The 19,164-nt window shown below is 46.5% G+C and overlaps 1 protein-coding gene across 1 annotated transcript in view; it reads left to right on the forward strand.

Annotated features, from left to right (window-relative positions):
- The window catches only part of LOC120033258 (striated muscle preferentially expressed protein kinase-like), a 62,274-nt gene that overhangs the window by 20,724 nt on the left and 22,386 nt on the right, over positions 1-19,164 (forward strand). Inside the window, exons 2-18 of the mRNA XM_038979532.1 lie at positions 3,376-3,483; positions 5,530-5,799; positions 7,249-8,140; positions 8,343-8,950; positions 9,112-9,225; positions 11,246-11,428; positions 14,696-14,880; positions 14,995-15,083; positions 15,183-15,358; positions 15,548-15,734; positions 16,876-16,949; positions 17,204-17,362; positions 17,515-17,704; positions 17,870-18,105; positions 18,364-18,483; positions 18,610-18,714; positions 18,829-19,035. Coding sequence (XP_038835460.1) covers positions 3,376-3,483; positions 5,530-5,799; positions 7,249-8,140; positions 8,343-8,950; positions 9,112-9,225; positions 11,246-11,428; positions 14,696-14,880; positions 14,995-15,083; positions 15,183-15,358; positions 15,548-15,734; positions 16,876-16,949; positions 17,204-17,362; positions 17,515-17,704; positions 17,870-18,105; positions 18,364-18,483; positions 18,610-18,714; positions 18,829-19,035 — 3,903 coding nt within the window. The remainder of the gene's footprint in view (positions 1-3,375; positions 3,484-5,529; positions 5,800-7,248; positions 8,141-8,342; positions 8,951-9,111; positions 9,226-11,245; positions 11,429-14,695; positions 14,881-14,994; positions 15,084-15,182; positions 15,359-15,547; positions 15,735-16,875; positions 16,950-17,203; positions 17,363-17,514; positions 17,705-17,869; positions 18,106-18,363; positions 18,484-18,609; positions 18,715-18,828; positions 19,036-19,164) is intronic.

Below are 19,164 nucleotides of genomic sequence, written 5' to 3' on the forward strand. Positions count from 1 at the left end.
AAACTGTATGATCACTGTTATTGTCTATTTCACATTTACCCCTTTTTCTGTCATTTAGCAGATACTGTTATCCAAAGCAACATGACAGTGAAATGAGGCATAACCCATTTGCTTGCCTCTTCCTCAGCAAGCTCCAGCAGTAGGCTATCTAAGCGTATGTGTCAGGGTTGGCAGTTGGGCTGGTGATTTTAGACTCTAATGGGTATGGAGCCGATTGGTCGTGTGGGTGAGAGAGATGGTGGTTTCTATAGTAACTGTGCTCTCCCGTCTGCCCTCTCTTCCTGCCACTATGGAAGCGAAGTTTTCCGCTCCTGCCGAAAGCAAAGCTATGGTAAACCAGTCTTGTTTTCTCTCGCGCTCTCGTTGTCATCTGTCCGTTCTTTCTCTCTCTCTCTCTCTCTCTCTCTCTCTCTCTCTCTCTCTCTCTCTCTCTCTCTCTCTCTCTCTCTCTCTCCCTCTCTCTCTCTCTCTCTCTCTCTCTCTCTTTCTCCCTCTTTCTCTCTCTCTGTGTCTCTCTCTCTCTCTCTCTCTCTCTGTCTCTCTCTCTCTCTCTCTCTCTCTCTCTCTCTCTATATATATATATATATATATATATATACAGTGTTGTAACTATGTGCAAATAGTTAAAATACAAAAAGGAAAATAAATGAACATTTCTCTCTCTCTCTCTTTCTCTCTTTCTCTCTCTCTCTGTCTGTCTCTCTCTCTCTCTCTCTCTCTCTCTCTCTCTCTCTCTCTCTCTCTCTGTGTCTCTCTCTCTCTCTCTCTCTCTCTCTCTGTGTCTCTCTCTCTCTGTCTCTCTCTCTCTCTCTCTCTCTCTCTCTGTGTCTCTCTCTCTCTCTCTGTGTCTCTCTCTGTGTCTCTCTCTGTGTCTCTCTCTCTCTCTCTCTCTCTGTGTCTCTCTCTGTGTCTCTCTCTGTGTCTCTCTCTCTCTCTCTCTCTCTCTCTCTCTCTCTCTCTCTCTCTCTCTCTCTCTCTCTCTCTCTGTGTCTCTCTCTCTCTCTCTCTCTCTCTCTCTCTCTCTCTCTCTCTCTCTCTCTCTCTCTCTCTCTCTCTGTCTCTCTCTCTCTCTCTCTCTCTCTCTCTCTCTCTCTCTCTCTCTCTCTCTCTCTCTCTCTCTCTCTCTCTCTCTCTCTCTCTCTCTCTCTCTCTCTGTCTGTTGTTATTATTGATTTGCCATATCAATGTGCTAAACCCCTAGGGGACTTTATGTAGATTCTTGTTACGTCTACAAGCCAAGATACTGTTGTGAATGAGGTCCTCCCATGTTTGCCTGGACTCATTTCCTCTTCCCTTTCTTTATTTACCATTTTACATCTATTTGATTTCTCTGTCTCTTGAATATGTCTATTGCTCTATTCCAAACATTTCCACAGGGTTTTGCACTATACACCATTTAGTTCTGACCATGTCCCAGTTTCTTCTAGTGTTTCACCCACTAATAATGTCCTTTTAAGTCTCTTAAGTGGTTCATGTTTTTTCTTAACATCTTCCCTAGAAATGTCAGCTTCTTTGTAACATCTCTACTGATCTCATCAAAGGTCGCTGAATGAACTTCTCTCCTTTGAGATGATTTGCACAAGGCCTCCAAATCAAAGGCCACAGTTACAGTACTTATTGGGTGCTTATATCTATTAAGGAGACTATTTTCTACATTGTAGAATAACCCCAACAATCTAAATATATGTCAGCTGTGTTGTGACAAGGTAGGGGGGTATACAGAACATAGCCCTATTTGGTAAAAGACCAAGTCCATATTATGGCAAGAAAAACGACAGTCCATCATTACTTTAAGACATGAAGGACAGTCAATTCGGAAAACTTCAAGAACTTTGCAAGTTTATTAAAGTGCAGTCGCCTAAACCATCAAGCGCTATGATGAAACTGGCTCTCATGAGGACCGCCACAAGAAAAGAAGACCCTGAGTTACCTCTGCTGCAGAGGATAAGTTCATTAAAGTTACCAGCCCCAGAAATTTCAGCACAAGTAAATGCTTCACAGAGTTCAAGTAACAGACACATCTCAACATCAACTGTTCAGAGGAGACTGCGTGAATCAGGCCTTCATGGTTGAATTGCTGCAAAGAAACCAATACTAAAGGACACCAATAATAAGAAGAAACTTGCTTGGGCCAAGAAACACGAGCAATGGACATTAGACCGGTGGAAATCTGTCCTTTGGTCTGATGAGTCCAAATGTTTTATTTTTGTTTCCAACCGCCATGCCTTTGTGGAACGCAGAGTAGGTGAACGGATGATCTCATCATATGTGGTTCCCACCGTGAAGCATGGAGGAGGAGGTGTGATGGTGTGGGGGTACTTTGCTGGTGACACTGTCAGTGATTTATTTAGAATTCAAGGCACACTTAACCAGCATGGCTACCACAGCATTCTGCAACGATACGCCATCGCATCTGGTTTGAGCTTAGTGGGACTATCATTTGTTTTTCAACAGGACAGTGACCCAACACACATCCAGGCTGTGTAAGGGCTATTTGACCAAGAAGGAGAGTGATGGAGTGCTACATCAAATGACCTGGCCTCCACAATCACCCGACCTCAACTCAATTGAGATGGTTTGGGATGAGTTGGACTGCAGAGTGAAGGAAAAGCATCCAACAAGTGCTCAGCATATGTGGGAACTCCTTCAAGACCGTTGGAAATGCATTCCAGATGAAGCTGGTTGAGAGAATGTTAAGAGTGTGCAAAGCTGTCATCAAGGCAAAGGGTCGCTACTTTGAAGAATCTAAAATATATTTTGATTTGTTTAACACTTTTTTGGTTACTACATGATTCCATGTGTTATTTCATAGTTTTGACGTCTTCACTACTATTCTACAATGTAGAAAATAGTAAAAATAAAGAAAAACCCTTGAATGAGAAGGTGTGTCCAAACTTTTGACCGGTACTGTATATTAATCACCATAAATGAGTGGGCTAAAGGGCACTGTTGCAGTTAAAAGAGGTATAATGGTCCTTACTGACGTTGTCTTCTGTAGGGGTCAATAGACTTCCAATGGGTTTGGAATGGAATGGATGCTAGTCTGGTTTCAGCACTAGCCTGCTCTATTACCAGTAACATACCTCGTTAGAACCGACTGGTAGCCAGTCTAGAAGGTCGTTTCTATAAAGGTATTTCAACCAGGCTAGTGGTGTATTTCTAGAGGCCACATCTGGCTTCATATCACGGTTCAGTGACTCCCCCTTGTATTACCTCTGAAGGAGACCTGCCAAGGCTCAACTCTATTGCCCATTATCCTCTCTGTCGCTAAGTGAAAATGAAGTGTCATTTGTCACCGTGACTCAGACTCAGCTGTTGTTTTATTCCTCTCTCGGTTTCTTCTCACCCTCCTCTTCCTCATCTTCCTCCCGTCAGACTCTGAAACCACAGAGGATGAAGCCACGGAGCCCCAGGTACCCATGGAAACCAAGGAAGGACCTGGCGGGCGACACCAGGACAAGGCTGGCCGTAGAGTGCCTGCAGGTAATTCACTTAATTCATTAACTTGAGCATGATCTGTGATTTAAAGGCCCGTCCTTAATCAAGTCTGTAAATCAGGTTTCCGGGATTAAGACGTAAGCATAATTCTTCTGGCGCTAAGTTAAATGCATGTGTTTGCATGGCTTTAGCGTGACTGTCGGTTATGGCACTATGTGTATGTTGGCATTAGCCCTACTCGTTGGATGAAACGTATATATGATGTGACAGACTCCTTTAATCCTTCACGCCATGATGTAATGGTGTGACAATGTGACCTACATGCTGCCAGGTAACCTCTTGGAGCCGTTGCATTCTGTCTGTCTGTCTGTCTGTCTGTCTGTCTGTCTGTCTGTCTGTCTGTCTGTCTGTCTGTCTGTCTGTCTGTCTGTCTGTCTGTCTGTCTGTCTGTCTGTCTGTCTGTCTGTCTGTCTGTGTCACTGCCACCCTACAGAGTTATGGTCTGGATAGAAAGCCCTGGCTTTCAGAAAACAGAGCACTTCCCCATCGGGAACATCACATTATGCCGCCCCTTTACTTAGCAGCACCAACTCTTTGTGTATGGAAATATAGATGAAACAGGATTTGATAGGGAACTGATGGTGATTTGTTATGGGGGTATCACAGTGCTCATCGGTGCCACCAAAGCAGATGCTTCACAACAGGGGTCACCAGCCTGTCTAAATGTAGACCATGAATATGGATACACTCCTCTAGCAGCACAAATCTATTTTCAATTCGGTCCTCCTTGATCGCTTGTAAAGAGACTGTTTGCACTTTCGAAGGTTTCGTGTTGACAGACCCAGAGTGCCGTCGTTCCCGAAAGAGGAGAGAAGAAGAGAGAGAATGGTGCTATCAAATGAGAGTGGAGGAGGGATTCAGTGTTTGTTCTTTTCATACAAAGGAACCAACACAAAGACTTGGCTTTCACTCATCGCCCCACCTGCAGTGAGATGTGAAATACATTACCAAGTATCAACCAGATAACAATGCAAATTGCATTTCCTCGAATAACTGTCCCTTAGCTCAGCACAGAGATCATCTTCACTAATAATGTAGCTAATGCATGTAAATTATATTCCACCAGCTAATTTAATTAATTTCCCCAAAAATAAAAATAAAAATCCTAATTGGTTCTAACAGAACCTTGTGTTAACCGATAATGCATACATGTAGGATGCTTGTGGTTAGTAAGGTGTTGTGTGAGGATCATGTCTTTCATCATCATTAGCATCAGAATGAGTCATGGGAAATGGAAAACCCATTTAAAAAAAAATCCGTTCCACACCTGCGTGGGAGGATTAGTAGACCACTCCCCTTCCTTCCACCCGGAGCGCCCGGAGAAGCACTGCCAGAGGGAATCCACCTCACTGCCAGAGAGGCTTTTAAGGATCTGCATGGCAAGATTTTGGAAGGCTGTGTGCTTTTATCAGTAGGCCCCATCCTCCGTCTACTACAGTTTGCTCATATTGAGCTTTTTAGAGATCTGAATTTGTGTTTTGTCTGTGGAGCTGAGTCTGTTTAGAATCTTCAGTGCTCGTGGGAGATGCTGCTTGCTTATTTTCCCTCGTTTCCTAGTCTCGTCCCAATAAATGGGTTTAGTCGTTAAAGGAAGCTGCTGACTTCAAGTTCTTTCAGCTGCTGATGCATTTCTGTCTCCATCTCCACTCGATAAAATGTCAATCACTGATTGATCGAGCGCGGGGGTTGTTTCAGTGCTTGGGGTGGAACACATTTGCTTATTTCCTTTTTTCCCGCCTCTCTACTTAATCAATCATCTTTGTTGGTTTAGACATTCCTCCAGTGCTTGTCTTAACTCTCCCTCCCCCTCTCTCTCGCTCTCTCTCTCCTCTCTCGGTCTCTCTCTTTCTCTCCCTCGCTCTCGCTCTCGCTCCCTCTCCCTGTCTTTCATGCTCTCTCCTTCTCTTTCCCCCTCTCTTTCCTCCCTCTCTCTCTCTCCTGTATACCTTAATTTCTCTCTCTCTAATCCACATTCTTCTCTAAGTCTCCATCTCCAGTCTGACCCCTGACCCCTGTCCTCTGTCCCTGCAGGTGAAGGATGTAGGATGATGGACTCCAGCCCTGACCGGAGGGCCACCCTTCCTGGGGGCCATGACCCAGTGGTGGAGAGGGAGCTCATGGCTTTGGGCTCGCGGCCCCCAGGGGCCCAGGACCCAACACACCCCGGCAGGCAAGCTCTCTGCGGTGGGACCGATGGGGGGCCAGGGGCCCTAGTCAGACACCTGGGTGTGGAGCCCTTAATCCGGGCGTCACACGCTAACCTGGCTCGCACTAACCAACCCATGCTGGGGTCGGAGGAAAGTGTGTCTGTAGGAAGCGACTACTATGGAAGCATGTTCAGCCTCTACAGGGGAAGAACGTTTTCCATGCCTTTATAGGGACAACTTCTTATTTTCACTGATTAGAAAAAGAGTGGCCTCCAAACCAATTTCCCAACTTTAACAGATACAACAAACACAAAATATTACACATCATGATTTTCCTAGATCCATTTATTCCCAAAGATTTCATATTTTCTATCGAATTGATAATGTATTTTAAATTTCCTTTTGTGTCCTTGCCTTTTAGCTTTTTTCAAATCATCATTGCTTCCGATAGTATATTATTTCTGTTTAGTTTTTTAAATCATACCTTCCTTTGACTTCATGCCATGACATTTTCCAGCTGTGTTCAGTTCTGTCTTGAGCTTGGTTCTATTTTATTATGATATCAAAAAGTACCACTGAAGCCTTTGGTTTCCCTGGGTTTCTGCTGCATGCCATGTATATTGACCAAATTGTTTCCCGTGTTCTACTAGCATTACCGTCAGATAATCCTGGATATCTTCATAGCGTTGGTGTCACACGCATGAATGGAAGTGTGAATCAAAGCTGATGTTTGTCTGCATGTCTTTGCCAGCTAGTTTCATCACAACTAAATTGACTGTGTGTCCAGCTAACATGAGAGGTGTGTGTGTGTCAAAGCATGTGTGATTGTGTTCATAGTTGATGAATAGGGGTCTTTCCTGGTTATGTTGGAAGAGATAGTATTAGATTAATTCATACAGGACTCGTATTATTTCTCTATGTGTCACTGCAACATGATAACATTGACCATTCAGGTCTGGTCTGGTCTGGGCAAAAGCCTGTGTGCTGCCATTCCAGTCACTCCCAGTAGGCCTTGGCCTGTAGAGGGGGAACATACACGTGACAGGGATCATGAATTGGAAACATACAAATATACAATATGATCTATTTGGCTCCTACACATGTTGTGTTAGACCCATGCATTATCTTCTATAGTGTATTGAGATTTGTGTCCATATAAGTTAAGTGTTAGCTGTGCTAAAATCACTTCATTTATGGCCATTCCATGTTCTGTTTATTTGTGAAAGGTACCTCTGTCCTGATGAGAAATCAACACTCAAATTATATTGACTATAAACAGACAGACAGACAGACAGACACACACACACACACACACACACACGCACGCACGCACGCACGCACGCACGCACGCACGCACGCACGCACGCACACACACACACACACACACACACACACACACACACACACACACACACACACGAGATTCAAACAAATGTTCTCAAACAAATATCCTCTACCGAGCACACAAACATCCAATGGCTTTCCTTCCTCTTCCAAAAACCTGGGCCTCTCCTTGTCCCTTCTTTATACGTCTAACTTTCCATTTCCCTAAAACCCCCATCTTCCAGGACCCCATCTCCTTCTCTCCCCCAAACCCAAACAGGCCCATCCTTCAGTCCTGCCTCACCCCAGTCCAGTCAAACTGTATCCCAACCCACAACATCTCTCAGCTCCCATAAGAACAGTGTCACCTCACACAGTACCCAAGACCCTTCCCTAGGAGGAGCTGTGGTCAAAAACAAACTCCCAGGGATGTTTTCAGGAGTCTCCTCCCATACTTCAAGCAGCGGCAGCAGTGGTGGCAAGACACCCAAACTGGCCCGCGCCGCACCCAAGATCTTTGACAAGATCAAGGAGTTTGAACAAAAGGTGAGTGAGGTGAGTGCGGGGGTCAGATCTGGGCGCTCTTTTGGCCGGGCGGCATCCTGCGATCTGGAGGGGGTCTCCAAAGAGGAGGGGACAAGCCAGCCGGATGCCGCGGTCTCGAGGCGCTCCACGTTCGGAAAGAAGAGGGCCTCGTCTCTGGAGGACAAACCAAGCTACCAGCAGAGGGTCCAGAGCTTCCAGAACAAGTTCACAGAGGAGCTGGCCAGGATCAAGAAGCTGGTGGGAAGGCCCAACCTGAAGAAGGCCTACTCCACCGAGCAGTTGCCCCAGATGGAGAGACAGTCCGTGGGCAAGCTGGAGCCCATTCCCCCTCAGGTGGTCAAGAAGCTGGAAGAGAGGGAGAAGGTCCTGGAGGAGAGAGGACTATTAGGGAAGAGCGTTGAAGAGAGTGTTTCGTCCCGAAAATCATCCCAATCCCATGAGAAGGTTCTGATCGATCAAAGGAATGTTCCGCAACGGGAGCAGCATGATTCAGCTTCAGCGTCAGCTCAGCCGTCTGAGTCTAAAAGTGTGGGGAAAGGCTCTGTTTCCATGGAGACAGTACTGGTTAACCAGTTACCAGGACGACGATCACCCTCATCGAGAGTCATGCGGAAAAGCCCAACCAGGTAGGCTGAGATGATCCATTAACATTGTGTGTGTGTTTTTGTGTTGGTCGATTTGTGTGTGCGTGTGTGTGTGTGCCTGTGTGTGTTGGTACATACTACTCTGACAGCTCAATAGTGATATATGTACACACACATTACAAATATAAATGACATAATTCCTTTCTATTTTCTCTGCCAACATTACATAATGCATTTGACACAGGGAAGGCCTTTGGAGCTCTCCCGCAGCGGCGAAGCCTCCACACACGGCCGAGGAACAACCACCTGTATCTCCAACACCCAAAGGGCCTTTGGCTGATAAAGAGCTGGAGCAGCCTCCACCCAGGATGGACCACCCCGGGTCTCCAACCCCTACCGCACAAAGAGCACCGCCTACCTACCCCAAAGGGCCTTCCTCTCCTAAAGAGCTTGAGAAAACTCTACACCACCGCAGGCCTCCAAGCCCCAGGTCTCCAAGCCCCACCATGCAGAGAGGACCATCACCGACCCCTGCCAAAGAGCCAGCCTCTGCCTATCCCCCCAAGCCCCCACGGCTGTCCCCCACCCCCATCTCCACCCCTTCCATCAGCCCTCTAACGAAGAGATGGAAGGGAGAGCCGGGGAGGACGTCTCCCGCGCTGAAGATGACCATTCCTACCATCCTGGTGGAGGACGAGCTCATGGAAATGGAAGAGGAGGAGGCAGGAGAGAAGAGAGAGAGAGAAAAGACGAGAAGAGCAGGGAAGAAGGAGGGCAAGGCTTCCAAGACTCAGAAGAAAGGAAAAGTCTCGGGAAAGTCTTGGGAAAGTCAGCCTATGTCTCCTGAGACAGGTAGGACACTGAATTGCAGGTATCCACTGGGCGACACATCAGCCAGACATTAATGTACTACCGTCTCAAATAGATTAATATCTACAGTATAGAAGGAAGGTAATACAGCTCCTGCCTTTCTGTAGTAGGAGACGATTCAGATGACTCTTACATGTCGGTAGATGAGGGGCCAGCTGAGAAACCAGCGTTTGAGAGGCCCCTGGGGGACACCATCGCCACCGCTGGCTCTGAGGTCCTGCTCAAATGTGTCATCACTGGCAGCCCCCTCCCAACAGGTAGGTCATCTCCAGGTAGAGGTTAAGCAAAGCTCTGGGGTCAGCTTTTGCCTTTCCCAAACACATTTGGACTATGATGAGGTAATACAGTGATTTCGGAAAGTATTCAGACCTCTTGACTTGTTTCACATTTTGTTACGTTACAGCCTCATTGGATTAAATCGTTTTTTCACACAATACACACAATAACCCATAATGCCAAAGCAAAAAATGTTTTTTAGAAATTTTTGCAAATTTGTTAAAAATTTTAAACTAAAATATTACATTTACATTAGTGTTCAGACCCTTTACTCTGTACTTTGTTGAAGCACCTTTGGCTGTGATTACAGCCCTGAGTCTTCTTGGGTAAGCCCCATATACTAATCTTACTTCATTTGCACACACTGTATATAGACTTTTCCATTGTGTTATTGACTGTACATTTTGTTTATTCCATGTGTAACTCTGTGTTGTTTGTGTAGCACTGCTTTGCATTATCTTGGCTAGGTCGCAGTTGTAAATGAGAACCTGTTCTCAACTGGCCTACCTGGTTAAATAAAGGTGAAATAAAATACATTTAAAAAAATGACAACACAAGCTTGGCACACCTGTATTTAGGGAGTTCCTCCCATTCTTCTCTGCAGATCCTCTCAAGCTCTGTCAGGTTGGATGGGGAGAGTCACTGCACAGCTATTTTCAGGTCTCTCCAGAGATGTTCGATTTGGTTCAAGTCCGGGCTCTGGCTGAGCCACTCAAGGACATTCAGAGACTTGTCCTGAAGCCACTCCTGCATTGTCTTGGCTGTGTGCTTAGGGTTGCTGTCCTGTTGGAAGGTGAACCTTCGCCCCAGTCTGATGTCTTGAGCGCTCTGGAGCAGGTTTTCATCAAGGATTTCTCTGTACTTTGCTCTGTTCATTTTTCCCTCGATCCTGACTAGTCTCCCTGTTCCTGCCCCTGAAAATCATCCCCACAGCATGATGCTGCCACCACCATGCTTCACCGTACATGTAGGGATGGTGCCAGGTTTCCTCCAAATGTGACTCTTGGCATTCAGGCCAAAGAGTTCAATCTTGGTTTCATCAGACCAGAGAATCTTGTTTCTCATGGTCTGAGTGTCCTTTAGGTGGCTTTTTCCAAGCGGGCTGTCATGTGCCTTTTACTGAGGAGTGGCTTCCGTCTGGCCACTCTATCATTAAGGCCTGATTTTTGGAGTGCTGTAGAGATAGATGGTTGTCCTTCTGGAAGGTTCTCCCATCTCCACAGAGGAACTCTGGAACTCTGCCAGAGTGACCATCAGGTTCTTGGTCACCTCCCTGACCAAGGCCCTTCTCCCCCGATTGCTCAGTTTGGCCGGGCGGCCAGCTTTAGGAAGAGTCTTGGTGGTTCCAAACTTCTTCCATTTAAGAATAATGTAGGTCACTCTGTTCTTGGGGACCTTCAATGCTGCAGAAATGTTTTGGTACCCTTCCCCAGATCTGTGCCTCGACACAATCCTGCCTTGGAGCTCTACTGACAATTCCTTTGACCTCATGGCTTGGTTTTACCTCTGACATGCACTGTCAACTGTGGGACCTTATAAAGACAGGTGTGTGCCTTTCCAAATCATGCCCAATCAATTGAATTTACCACAGGTGGACAATCAAGTTATAGAAACATCTCAATGATGATCAATGGAAACGGGATGCACCTGAGCTCATTTCCGAGTCTCATAGCAAACGGTCTGAATACTTATGTAAATAAGATATCTGTTTTTTATTTTCAATGTATTTGCTAAAATTTCTAAAAACCTCTTTTCGCTTTGTCATTATGGGGTATTGTGTGTATTTTGTGTAAAAAAAATCAATTTTAGAATAAGGCTGTAATGTCAGAAAATCTGGACGAAGGGAAGGGGTCTGAATATTTCCTGTATGTCAAACTGACCTTGGATTGGTGCTTAGGAGCCACACATCATTCTGCACCTAGACACAGGGGAAGGGACTGTGATTAAGTTGTCTGAGCGTGGTCTGAGATGTATCTTTGTGTGTGACCCCTTGGAATGCAGTGACTTGGAAGAAGAGTAATGTTCTGATAAGGAGCAGCCCGTCCCATGTGGTCAGGGCTGAGGGGGAGCAGCACTCCCTACTGATAACCCAGATGAGGTCTGGAGACACCGGGACGTACTGCGTCACCGCTGTCAACGCGGCCGGGAAAGCATCCTGCAACGCCACGCTCTACTTCAAACCAGGTGAGCGGGGTTACAGACAGACACACTCACAAACACAGAAGGCCATACATTCTAGTTGATCAATTGACTCTAGTTGATCAATTGACTAGGAATCAAAGGCACACCATTTTTGGGGGGTCTGGGATGCACACACACACACACACACACACACACACACACACACACACACACACACACACACACACACACACACACACACACACACACAGACAGACAGACAGACAGACAGACAGACAGACAGACAGACAGACAGACAGACAGACAGACAGACAGACAGACAGACAGACAGACAGACAGACAGACAGACAGACAGACAGACAGACAGACAGACAGACAGACAGACAGACAGACAGACAGACAGACAGACAGACAGACAGACAGACGCATGCACATACACACACACACACACACACACACACACACACACACACACACACACACACACACACACACACACACACACACACACACACACACACACACACACACACACACACACACACACACGCAAACACCACAACTCCCCGTCCTAATCCCCTGCCAGCTCTGCTCTGACATTTTGTCTTCATAACTACAAAGGGGCATCCCATTCCAAGCCCCATTCACAGATAGTTGCCATGGCAACTCATAATTTGTGAAAGGCATTTGGGTCCCCTGGTGGATTTCAAAACAAAGATTTGCCTGCCAGTCACTAAAGGTCCCCGGGTTTCAGTCAGTTAGGCGGATGTTCAAAACTGGGGATTAGTCTTTGTCAACAGAATGAGTATTCCTCTTGGACATAAAACTTTAGTTTGTGTATTATTAGCTGAGCTGTCTGTTGGTTCGGTCAATAGTCAATAGTTTGAATTGTGGTTATATAAAAAGATAAATCACACCACAGCTCTCAATGCAGACAAACAGTACCACTCCTGCATCAAATCAAAACGCAACCACAGTCCTTTCCAGTCACTTGAGTAATGGCTGCAATAATATAATTATTACCTCAAACTGAAACACACAGATCTCTGTGTCAATCCAATATACATACCATATGCTCATAAATGTCTCTCGCTCTCTTAGAGCCACTTATTCCATATCTTTTGAGGAAGCCAAACTATTTAAACTTCCTTTGAATGTGCCACAAGCTCTTTATCCAGTGCTGTAATGTCTCTGCACAGTGTTATCCTGCAGAGTGAACGCTACTGCTGTAGTTTTCTGGCACCAGCTCAGCGTCCAGGCCTGCTTAGCCATATTAGGCCAGTGGAGGCTACCACTAGGTATTTATAGCAGCCTCTTGTTCTCAATGGCGGTCTGTTGTATGTCCCAGTGTGAGATTAATGTTACGGTCACAGACCCTTTCTTTATCTGTGATAATTCCACCCTGAGATGCTAGAGTCAGGGGGATTGCCAAACTCATGCACAGCGAGATTATGAGTCATGTTGCTATGGTTCTGTGGGGTGGGTGAGGATTTTGGCGCATCAAGTTGGGATTTATACGGTAGTGTATTAGAGGAGATTCAGGGTATTAAACGTCTCAATTTAACCCACGTACATCAAATGCTGAGTTTTTGCAACTGGAATATATACCCACAATGTGAGATGCTTTCCAAAAGTCTTTGGTATTTAGAATCACATAAATACTGCAATATTGCAGTCTGAATTGATTTTATCATTTAAATTTTTTTTTGTATCAAAGCCTTTAGGCTACAGGGAATGTGGGTTGATGTAATATTGCTGGAGGACAGAGAGAAGGAAGAAGAGAATTTGGAGCTGAAGAAGAAGGAGGAAAGTGAGGGAGAGAGGGAGAGGAGGATGAGATTGAATTGGTAGATTATTAGAGCAGGCTAGGAAGGCTTGCTTCATGCAGCATTTGTGTAGACGTTGGCAGCATTACAGGAATAAAGCTGGTGCTGGTTGTCTGTGCACAGGCTCGACTCAGACATGTAACTTCTTAGGTGAGTCCTCGATCTCCACATCGGACACTTCTTCGTCATAGTTAGAAGAAATTGGAGCATTTTAACATCAAAGGGTTTTCACTTGTTTACTCATTCATTTCTGGTTCTACGACCTCTAAACATCTAGAATGCCTGTATGTCCTCTGTTCTTTCTGCAGACGTCCTTGTTTAGCTTTAGTCTCTGTGATGTTGATCACTTTATCTCTTCATGTGTATGGCCAAGAAATCGAAGCAAGCAGTTTCTATATATACTAAGCTACCCTGTTCTTTTTCCTAACAGGAGAGAAACCTTTCATATTTTATCTATAGCTTCTGTCGATTGTTCTCGTTCGATTGTCAGAACATTGTCTGTTTATCTTGCCAGTGAAATTGAATTCTGGAGCCCATGGTTTTGTAAAGAGGTGGCTGCTACAATACTATGGTTCCTCTGTGGAGCTGAATTAACTGTGACTTGTGGAGAGGCTGGTGGTGGAGACAGTGTGTCTCCTGTGGCGCTGGGCTAGTCTCACAGAATGATTGGGTCAGGGATTAGGGGATTAATCCATTATCTGTCCAGAGCTGGTCACTTCAAAGGGTCCCTCAGCAATGTGTATGTGTGTGTGTGTGTGTGTGTGTGTGTGTGTGTGTGTGTGTGTGCGTGCGTGCGTGCGTGCGTGCGTGCGTGCGTGCGTGCGTGCGTGCGTGCATCCCCATCGTTCCAGCCAAATCGCTCATCTCTTCAAACACTCTTGTCACCATGGTGATACAAGTAGAGCAACACACAAGCAGAACAGGAGACAGTGGAGCACTCATACGCTGCTTGTATATTCTAGCAATTCAGTTAATGCTTATTGCTACATTCTCTGGGTTTTATGCCTCACAAACACTATCAAGTTACAATGCGTCCATTTTGTTAACTACGTTGCCATATCGGGCTGGTCCATAAACGTCTTTGTGGAATTATTGTGAGTAATGTTTGATCTATATTACAAAATGTATTTTTATTACCCTGCCTCGCTCTGTGTTGCATAGACAGGACGATGCGCTTGTTCTGTTCATTTTGATACTGTAAAGGATCGTGCTCACACGGGGCACCATTTTGTAGGGACCAGTGGAGGCTGGTGGGAGGAGCTATAGGAGAATGGGCACATTGTATTGGCTGGAATGGAATTCATGCAGATGAGTCAAACGTGGTTTCCATATGTTTGATGTGTTTGATACCGTTCCATTACAACCATTACAATGAGCCCGTCCTCTGATAGCTCCTCCCACCGGCCTCCTCTGGTGGGGACATCCTTAAAATACATTCAAATGATACAGTAAATGGTAAACAAGTATTATGTTGTTTCTCCAGAGCTGACCCAGGTGCATGGTGGGAAGCCGAGCAGCTTGCCCCTGGTGGAGGTCTCGAGTCCCCTCCAATCAGACGAGGAGTACCTGAGCCCCCTGGAGGAGGTCATGGAGATTGGAGAACCACCCTCACGAGGGGTGGGGCCACAATCTAAATATGCCTTCTTCAAAGATCCTCCCTCCTTTCAGGTAAAGAAGATTCAGGGGGCATCTCAATAGTCTAAGGGGGATTTCTGAGTATTCAAGAAAACTGAGTATTTAATGTACCGGCTTTTAGACAGTCTTAGTCTTTTGGTTTGATAGGCAGGACTGAATGACCACGGGGTGACAGAGGGACAGGAGGTTACCATGTCTGTCAAAGTCAGAGGACAGCCTAAACCTATGGTGTACTGGTAAGAATACAGTATTCAGTGTGTTTCAGTACAGTTTGTCATGTCTTTCTCTCGTTTGCTTTTGCAAGAGCTCAGAATGTACCTGTTTTTATCACCTAGGTTGAGGGACAAAGTGACCCTAAAAACCAATGGCAGATTCATTGTGCGTGAGACAGAGGACGGCACCAGTGAAATTATCATCACTTCAGCACAGAGATCTGATGCAGGACTCTACACCTGCAAGATCATCAACGAATACGGAACCAAGCAGAGCGAATGCAAACTAGATGTCAAAGGTAAAGATCACTCCAAAATCCACAAGACCAGCGTCAGTGACTGACCATTAGGGTTGGTGCCAGCTGCATTTTGAAAAAGCTCAAAATCAAAATCAAAGTGTATTGTTATCGCAGGTGCAGCAAAATGCTTGTGTTTCTAGCTGCAAATGTAACAGATCTGTGTTGGTCTCTCCTCTGTCTTTTCCCCAGCCTCCCTGGCACAGGAAGCCCTGGTCATCATCAGAGAGGTGCGAGACGTGGCGGTGAGGGCCGGAGAGTCGGCCATGTTTGAGTGTCACATGACCGGGCCTCTGGATGTGGAAGTAGACTGGCTGTCCAATGGGAAACTGGTTCAGCCGGCACTGCTCAACTGCAAGATGACCTTTAACGGGAAGAGGTGGGTAGGACTAGACCAAGGCTCTCCAACCCTGCTATCGTTCCAACACTAATCTAGCGCACCTGATTCTAATAAGTAGCTGGTTGATAAGCTGCATCAGGTTTGTTACAACTGGGGTTGGAGTGAAACCCTACAGGGGGGTAGCTCTCCAGGAACAGGGTTGGAGTGAAACCCTACAGGAGGGTAGCTCTCCAGGAACAGGGTTGGAGTGAAACCCTACAGGAGGGTAGCTCTCCAGGAACAGGGTTGGAGTGAAACCCTACAGGAGGGTAGCTCTCCAGGAACAGGGTTGGAGTGAAACCCTACAGGAGGGTAGCTCTCCAGGAACAGGGTTGGAGTGAAACCCTACAGGAGGGTAGCTCTCCAGGAACAGGGTTGGAGTGAAATCCTACAGGAGGGTAGCTCTCCAGGAACAGGGTTGGAGTGAAACCCTACAGGAGGGTAGCTCTCCAGGAACAGGGTTGGAGTGAAACCCTACAGGAGGGTAGCTCTCCAGGAACAGGGTTGGAGTGAAACCCTACAGGAGGGTAGCTCTCCAGGAACAGGGTTGGAGTGAAACCCTACAGGAGGGTAGCTCTCCAGGAACAGGGTTGGAGTGAAACCCTACAGGAGGGTAGCTCTCCAGGAACAGGGTTGGAGTGAAACCCTACAGGAGGGTAACTCTCCAGGAACAGGGTTGGAGTGAAACCCTACAGGAGGGTAGCTCTCCAGGAACAGGGTTGGAGTGAAATCCTACAGGAGGGTAGCTCTCCAGGAACAGGGTTGGAGTGCCCTGGCCTAGACACTATGAAAGGGAAAGGTGCCTCAATGCTTTTAAGTGAATTCCTTCCCTTTCCCTTGATTTAATGGGTGAGAGCGATAGAGGGTGTGCCTCAAATCTTTGAAGTGATTTCCTTTCCATGCCCCTTTCTCCTTCATCCACTCTGATCTGAGTAGATTGGATGGTTTGTCAGAGCAGTATGGAGGGGGCCTTCAAAATTCAATTTCTGATACAACAACATTTCATCCATAAGCAAACTGTGAATGGACATTCACTTTTTCTAATGAAGGAAACAGCCCAGACAAGTGGATGTGAGGCAGTGTTAGCTCATGGAGCGTGTAATAAGGTCCAGGCAGCTGACAGAGGGGATTTCTATTACAGGTGCCGGCTGCTGTTAAACTCACTACATGAAGACGACAGTGGAACCTACACCTGCAAGCTGAGCACTGCCAAAGGTAAATGACAACTCCAGAAAAAAAACTTCCTTGCCAAATAATGGGTTTATACGGCAGTAATGAATTGCTGATGTTATAAGTAATGTAATGATACAGCCACACTATTTGTCAAGAACCAAAAATGATGATCACACAATTTCAACCAATGAGTTAAAACCTCTTTTTTTTAAACAATAATTTGTAAATCACTTATTGTCTATAAACTACTTATAAACCATTAATACAATTGCTGGTGATTTTCCTTCCTGTTCCAGAGGAGTTGACCTCCAGTGCCCACCTAAAGGTCACTCCCTCCAGGGAGCCCCTGTTCACCCGCAAGCTGGACATCCTGGAGGTCATAGAGGGTCGCACTGCCCGTTTTGACTGCAAGGTCAGCGGGTCCCCACCTCCCATCGTTACCTGGAACCATTTCGGTAAGTATCTCTCTTAGAATGTACTGTATTTCCTATTGGTACAGAATGGACAGCAAATTGGTAATGTAGGCTAGTATGGCTCGTAATGTCTCTTTGTTACCCCATTGGTTGACTCTTTATGAATCTACCATATTGTGTTTATCTCCATCCAGAGAACCCGGTGGAGGAGAGTGAGAATGTGCGTCTCCTGCAGGAAGGAGGCCGTTACTCATTGGTCATCACCCACGTCAGCAGCGACACGGAGGGCTTCTACACAGCCGTCGCTAAGAACGCACGCGGAAAGGCGGAGTGCACAGCCGAACTCTACATGCAGGAACCGCGGCCCGCTATCTCTTCTCACATGTATGGGGGAAACCATAGACGTGGGGTGATCCCACTAGTCTGAAGTGGCTTCTTCTCCTCATCTCAGTGATCTAAAAACAAATAATAGGCATGTTTCATTGTCTTCTCTTCTGTATTTCCCTTTCCTTCTGTCTCTCATTCTATTTGCTTCCTTCTTCTCTCCAGGGCAAAGCTGGAGAAGATGCCTTCCATCGCTGAGGAGCCGGAGGTTCTGGAGAGCGAGGTGGAGCAGGAGCAGAGGACCATGCCTGACTTCGTCAAGCCCCTGGCTGACCTGGAGATGATCGAGGGGAAGGAGGCGGTGCTAAAGTGTAAGGTGGCGGGCCTGCCCTACCCCACCATCGCCTGGTACCACAACGGCAAGAAGATACACAGCACAGACGACAGGAAGATGACCCAGCGTAAGGAAGCAATCTCTCTCTATTTCTCTCTCTCTCGTTCGCTCTCACTCTTCTTCTTTCTATCCCTCCTCTACTTGCGTCATCTCTCTCTCCCCCTCCTCTACATTAGTCATCTCTCTCTCTCCCTCATCTACATTAGTCATCTCTCTCTCCCTCAACTACCTGCGTCATCTCTCTCTCTCTCCCTCCTCTACATTAGTTATCTCTCTCTCTCTCCCTCCTCTACCTGCGTCATCTCTCTCTCTCTTCCTCCTCCAGACAGGGATGTCCACAGTCTGTTCATCCGCTGTGTGTGTCACGGCCACGGGGGCGTCTACAAGAGTGTCATCTCCAACAAAGTGGGGAAGGCAGCCTGCTACGCACACCTCTACATCACAGGTATGGATGGGTACCATCCACCAGCAATCACAGCAACAGGTGCTCCAACCAAAAAAGCCACGAGAATCATTGTGCCAACTGATTACAGTATGGGTGTGTTGGTACATTTGTATTTTCCTTTGGTAGATATTGTTCCTGATCCCCCCGATGGTCCTCCAGTGGTAGAGTCCATAACAGGGAAGACCATAACACTCAGCTGGAAGAAACCAAAGAGGCTTGACTCTTCCATAGGTATGCCTCAATATAACTGAGAGTCACAGGGACCTGGATTCAAGTCCCTTTCAGGCTACTCTACCCTCCAAATTCGCTACACTACTACAGTAACCCTCATGGTTGTACTTCCAGATGGCAGTTCTTTGATGTATGCAGTGCAACAGCAGCCTCTGGGTTCCATCCAGTGGAGCATCATAGCCTCCAACCTGAGAGAGACCACCTACACAGTCACCGGTCTCTCCAAGGGAGTCCGCTACGCCTTCAGGGTCCTAGCGGCCACCGCCAAGCTCCTCAGCAAACCCTCCCCCTCCACTGACCTGGTGCAGCTCATGGATAGAGGTGCTTATATAAGCTCCAAGTCTCTACAGTTATGTTGGAGGGTCAAAGGTTAAATGGATTTATGTAAACACTTGCATAGTGCAAAAGCAATGTCACCAAACACATTGCAGCAGGTGTACAAAAATATTA

Source organism: Salvelinus namaycush, chromosome 40, assembly GCF_016432855.1.
Source record: "Salvelinus namaycush isolate Seneca chromosome 40, SaNama_1.0, whole genome shotgun sequence".
Taxonomy (NCBI): Eukaryota; Metazoa; Chordata; class Actinopteri; order Salmoniformes; family Salmonidae; genus Salvelinus; species Salvelinus namaycush.